Consider the following 6,782-nt stretch of genomic DNA (forward strand, 5'->3'; position numbering starts at 1 on the left):
GATGGTTTGGCCTTGTGGTGCGTACTCACGACACACCACCCCACGAGAGTCGAAAGAACTGTCAACATGACCTTTGATATTGCTGCGGACCTGTCGCGCTTTTTTTGGCCTCGAGGATCGTCCCCGAAAGCCTGCTGAATCTTGCGAATGGTTTACGCTTGGGTATCGCCAAGGTTTTTGGCAAAATTTGATGTAATATCGCTGCTCACGTTGTTCAGTCATTTTCCAGCTTAGTGAAATCTGACGACGGCGCACTACATGACCTCACTCATAGGCCGATTGCCAACGACTGATGCTTCCTGCAGGCGGGAAAAAATTCAGGGCTGTGCATGACTGTCCCCTCTACAACTCCACCGAAAAAGGCCTGTCGCGCATCATTGGTTTACGCGGAAAAAAAAAGGTCCGATACTTTTTGAACAGACCTTGTATATATATAATTATTTTAGATTTTATATATATACAGTAGAGCATCGATTATCCAACTCAATTGGGGACTGGGGTTGGTCGGATAACTGAAAAAATGGATAACCGAAAAATATGAAAAAATACATTATTAGTATAGTATATTAGTATATCTCATGTAATTAGTATATCACTATTAACCTACTTGCGTTGAATTTTCATCGATGTTAAGCCTAACAAAACTTTTTTAAAATAATAATTGTTGCTATTGTATCGTTAAAAATTAGAAAATTAAGCCTTGTTTAAATACTGGCTCCCTTTTATGGTTGAGCCAGTATTGCCAGCTAAAACACGTAAAAGTACTATTAAAGTAGCCAAGGCGTAGCCAAATATTGTAGCGCCACATCACTAGCGGACATTTGAATCTGCCGACTAGAACGGTCGGTTAACCGATGTGACGGTTAATCGGGGGTCGGATAATCGATGCTCTACTGTATATTTATTTTAGATTTAAATTTTTGGAATAATTATCTAGTATTATGTTCAAATTCAAATCTAGAACTGGCCATTTCTTTTTACTTTATTTCAAAACAAATTTTCCATTATTTTTAAAATTTCTATGTTAAAACTAAATAAATTCTGAAAATTCCACTCTTTGATGAATGTTAATTGGCACCTCATTTTCAGCTGTAAGAAATTCAATAACAAATTGTTGATTGGAACAGCTTGCTTGACAAGTCACCATTTTAAGTCAAACAGCTATCTAGCAGTTTTAACTCAAATAATAATTTCTAATAAAAATAACATAACAAGGACAAAACTTTTCAGCCTATTATCATATAGGCTCAATTAAGGCTTAATTATTTTTAATGGGATTTTTTTTATCAAATTTAATTCATCGTTCTAAAGTTCTAGCGCACGGATTTTCCTTCGGTAAAGTTATTTAAAGCTACTTTCTGATGTCAAAAACGACCTCCAATAGTTTTTTAATTTTTTTAATTAATATATTTTATTTTATATAAATTTAATTAATTAGGGGAGGTCGGAAAGCACAATAAAAATTTTAATTTTTTAAAAATATTTAAAAATATACGGCCAGCTAGTATTCACCCTACTATAAACCCATCGCCTCCCGAGACTTCTATGAGAATGTCCTGGAAAATCCAACTCCAGCTGTGTTCAAAGTCATCCAGCTGTGTAAACAATGACTCATCAGCGTCAAATTTCACAGAAAGGTGAGACAATGGAAAATAAAGTTTGAAGCTTTTTCTTCAAAATTAACATATTTCTTTCTTTTTTTTTTCAGTTTTAAGTATTTTTTTATGTTTAACTAAACATTAACATTAAAAATTGCGGTGTACGCAACGGCATAATATACACTGGCCGTCAAGAACAGGTTAATAACCTTCAAAAATTTTCACAGCACACCTATGATCTTCTTGTGGCACACAATTTGAAAAATCACTGATCTAGATTAATAATGCTTTAGAGTAAGATAAAAAGATATTGTTTAAAAAAAATTATGAATAAAGAACATTTTAAATCAGTTTATTCATAGGAGCAGATTTGTTTCAATTTGTCTATTGTAGGCTTAAATAAATAATTATTATATACACGTGGTGATGTAAAAGTTAGTCCGATGTTTAAACATAAACAACGTTCGATAAGGAAATTGTTTCTTTTATATTGCATAAAGATAAATAAACAATTACACATAAAAATTATCATTATGCTTTGTAGCATTGTAAATAATACTTCCATGATTTGGAACTGGAATATAGTTGCAATTTGCAGCTGATTGAGGCACAAATATAGGACCAAATTCAAATGCTTTGAGGAAGTATTCTGGAGGAGAGATGATGTCCTAACATGTTATAATATTGTTGAACTTAGGTTTGGGATGCAGTTTTTGTATTATGATTATCCAAGTGAGCTTTTTTTCATATTTACACTGTAAATTGCTCTTGACACTAGCTTCTAGTTCAATGATTCTGGAGTTCACTTGTTTCAGTATGGTAAAATCCTATCTATATAAGCCCTCCTCAAGATTAATGAGTTGATTCAATTTGTGGTACATCAGGCATCTGGTATGTTGAATAGCCTTTCTAAGGCACAAAAATTGTACTTTAGGCAAAAGAGCTTCATAGCTGTATAGAAGCTTTATTCGAAAGATGGACATCGGGAAAGTTTCATTGTTGCAACAGTTAATTAGGAACATCAGCTTCTCTTCTTATATAGCAGGCATGAAGGGAGGTTGCATTAACCTGACTATATTCCAGTTCCACAATTGTGGAAGTATTATTTACAATGCCACAAAGCATAATGATAATTTTTATGTGTAATTGTTTATTTATCTTTATGCAATATAAAAAAACAATTTCCTTATCGTTTATATCCGAACGTCGTTTATATGTTTAAACATTAGGCTAACTTTTACATCACCACATAATATTATAATAATTAATTTATAACTTTATTTAAAAAATAATTAATTTATATGATGTAAGCAGAATGATTTTTGTATTGAACATCGTTTAAATGTTTAAAAATTGGAACACAGCTAACTTCGAATATTAGATATTTTCAAAAAGATAGAACTTTTTTTTGTGTGTTTCCTGCATTCTTTCCTGACATGGCCTCTGAAAGATGGCCGAAATCGTTTGAACATTAAATTTTATTTGTTCATTTTATGCTGGAATTCGCATTTAGGTGTTAAAGTTGTTTGTTTATCAATATAACTAATATAACAGTTTTTCAGGTACATCTTGCTGATATAAAGTGAGAGGTCCTCTTGCTTTGAACAGGAAGATTAGTCTGCAAATAGGTGTTGGACACTACATACAACTAACTGAAAATTTCAAAAAAATCCAATAACTAGGATCACTTTGGATAGAATAAATATTAAAATTCAAGTCGAGGAAGTTGAAAGCAACATAAATCAATGTCAGGGAATCACAAAAGCCTTCAACTTGGAGAAAATTTGAGTTAAGGAAATTCAAGTTGGAGACATTAAATCCCTATGCTATTCCATTGAGACCTATCATTTCAGTTAAAGAAATGTTCAAGTTATACTGTAATTACCTATTGTTGAGTATTATTATTCTTGTCAAAAGCCATTTGTTAAACTTGGATAGAAGCAAGTCTAAACCAGGGTTCAGAGTTATACTTTGTTTCTGTAAGTGGCCATTTATCATCATTTACAATTTTTTATAGCTTCGAAATAAAACACTGCTTGCTTCAGGGGCATAGGGAGAATGTGAGAGAAGACGGAGAAACAGCTATAGAATTTCCATAAATCCTTTTTGAAGTATTTTTTCACGTGTTCACCTTAAGTTAAAAATGTTTTGGATTCCTTTTTAAAATAAATTTTTGTATTAAAAAAATATTCAAAATTTATTTTCTATTTAACATATTTTAATGTATAAATAAAATTTTACTTATATTTCAAAAACTTTAAAGTTTAATAAAAAAATAAAAAAAAAATTATTTGCAATAAGTTCCAAACAGCAATTTGCTTTGCACTAAGTTTTTTCTGATTTATGGAAAATTCTAATGTCTATGGCCAATCTATGATTTCTATTTAGCCATGATTTATGATGGAAGAGGATTTTTGGCCCATCTGATTCATATATCTGGAAACCCACTGATCAGCAGAGNTATTTTGGAAATGTTGAGTCGAATTAGTCTAGAATCGATTAATTTTATGAAAGAAAACCTTTCAAACAGCCGTAGTCCGTAAACTATGATTCCTACAAAATTGATTCATAAAGAACGGAACGTATCTACCATCTTATAGGGGGATCTACTGTACTTGTAGTATATTTGTTTTTACTTTCACATATGGAATGTAGTTCAAATTTATAATTATTCCATGTATGATCAAATTTCATAATTTAAATTATAACATTTTCCACTGAAATGATCTTGGCTCTTAAATATCAGTCTATTTTTTTTATTTTAATTTTGTTCTTCCTATGTTCCAAATACATCACCTGATGATAACCAAAAAGGTTTGCTCAATTAAATTTATACACACTACTTAAATTAAAATTTTAATCATATTTTAACATCAGAAACCGATTTTTGTTTTAATTTGAGTAATAAATTATTGCAGTAGGAAAATAAAGCAACATCAATTTATGCAAAAACCTATAAATATATCCCCTGTATATGTTTGTATGTATAATAATTTATATTGATGATGATAAAATTAACTCTTCCAATTAAGCTTGGCATTCTATTAATTTAAAGTACACAAAATATGAAAAAAACTGTCAGCTTCTTCCAACTTAAGAGGTGATAAAAACATTCATACAACACTTAAACCAAGAAAGAATTATTTTAATTCTCATACTTCGCCATACAATTATAAGTTACTTATCATGCTGAAGCATAAAAATTAAAATAATCACTTCTTGATTCAAATATTGTTTGAATGTTTTTATCACCACTGAAGTTAAAAGAAGCTGACAGTTTTCTTGTATTTTATAAATTTTAAATTAAAGTACAGTAGACCCCCTATAAAACGGGTTCATATAGTTCGGATTAGTATATAATGGCAAAAAAATGCGACCGTATTCATATAAACACGCTAAAAGAGACTCGTATAATTCGGTAAAATGTCATCACCGACTTGTGTCGCGACAGGATTGGTTGAATCTAGACAAATAGCGGATATTGCACAAACCGTTGAGTTTAAACGAGCAGTGGACCTACTAAAAACCATTTATTATTTAACGTCCATAAAAATTATATTTATATTAATGATGTCTCCAAAGTTCAGCAAATTTTTCGCAAAAAAAATAATTTATCAGGAAACAAGCGCTGCCCCATTTGATGCACCGCTCCACGACAAAAACAAGCTTAAGCAATGGCGTCATTGAACAGTGCACACTTGGTAAGTAATCCTACAATTTTTTGTTTATAGCATAGTTTATATGGATTATTACCAAATATTATATGTGTTTTCGGAAATTTTGAGTCAAATTAGTCCTAGAATCGATTAATTTTATGGAAGAAAACCTTTCAAACAGCTGTAGTCCCTAAACTGAACACCGTACTGTGCCGGGCTGTACCGGCTGTGATTGGCTCATGTATTTAAGGACTCGTAAAAAAAAATGAATTTCATAAAGAACGAAACATATCTACCGTGTTATGGGGGGGTCGACTGTAATTTCTGACCCATTGAATGTTTTTAAACTTTTATCATTTTATTGGAAATCCATGATAAAAAAAATTTTTTACAGTTTGTTTATAATGTTTAAAATAGCTTTGTATGACCATTTTAATAATGCTTATAAAAACACACAGAGAAATGTTTGTAAAAAATAATTACATACGCATTATTTTTATATCCTGAGCCTATTAAATATTCAACATTTGGTAAAGCACCTTTCCATGTTTCTGGGGATTTTGAACCAGTAATATTCCTGTAGAAAATTCAATAGTATATATATAAAATAATAAATATATAAAAACAAAAAATAATCACAAAGAAATTTAATAACAAAATTTTATGCAAATTCACAATTATAAGCTGATTAAACTGACGTATTGAAAATATGATTTTTATATTTCTAATATGGCACAGTTTAATGTTTTTGTTCTGTAACATTTTAAAATGTAGAATATCAAAAAAATATATGGAGGATTGAATCATAAATTACTAGATAACATTTTTTAATATTTATTTCAAATGATTCAAATGAAAACTCTGAAATAATATAAACTTTTTTTTTCTTATAATTTATGATTTTTAAAAGGATAAACATTTTATGTACAATTTTCTAAACCATTTAAATTTATAATCTTCAACTATTATGAAATAATTTGTTTCTTTTAATGTCACAATTATCAAAATATCAAAAAATACTAAATTAAATCTGTTATAAAAACAATCAATGTAAATTAAAATTAATTTTACCACAACTAAATTAAGATGATTTTAAAAATGTATAATAAATACAATCATTTGGTGCTAAAGATTTACATACTACCATTTTTTTATTAAGTTAATGATTCAATAATCAAATTTTATTTTAAATTAAACTAAACAAACACAAAAATTAAGATTCATAGCATTTAAAAGCTGATCAATTATACTATCTCAAATTTCAAATTGGATCTTTTCTTCTCATACATATATAAATTTATCTTATCTGTGCTTGATAAATTTATAAATCAGAAGTTGATAAATCCTAATCAGTATATACAAGGTCTGTTCAAAAAGTATCGGACCTTTGGTCGGTAAAAATAAATTTATTGACTTTGAGGTACAAAACCCTAATCCCCTTCAAAGTAGTCTCCTTGGTAATGTATACACTTCTCCCAGCGTTCCTGCCATTGCTGGAAACACTGCTGGAACGCATCTTTTGGAATGG

At 29.7% G+C, this 6,782-nt stretch overlaps 1 protein-coding gene across 1 annotated transcript in view; it reads right to left on the reverse strand.

Moving 5' to 3' along the window:
* The window catches only part of LOC111641185 (N-acetylated-alpha-linked acidic dipeptidase 2-like), a 90,987-nt gene that overhangs the window by 27,013 nt on the left and 57,192 nt on the right, over positions 1 to 6,782 (reverse strand). Inside the window, exon 9 of the mRNA XM_023387313.1 lies at positions 5,742 to 5,831. Coding sequence (XP_023243081.1) covers positions 5,742 to 5,831 — 90 coding nt within the window. The remainder of the gene's footprint in view (positions 1 to 5,741; positions 5,832 to 6,782) is intronic.

This window comes from Centruroides sculpturatus, unplaced genomic scaffold (genome assembly GCF_000671375.1).
Source record: "Centruroides sculpturatus isolate CEXI.00-Female unplaced genomic scaffold, Cexi_2.0 scaffold1307, whole genome shotgun sequence".
In the NCBI taxonomy this organism is placed as follows: domain Eukaryota; kingdom Metazoa; phylum Arthropoda; class Arachnida; order Scorpiones; family Buthidae; genus Centruroides; species Centruroides sculpturatus.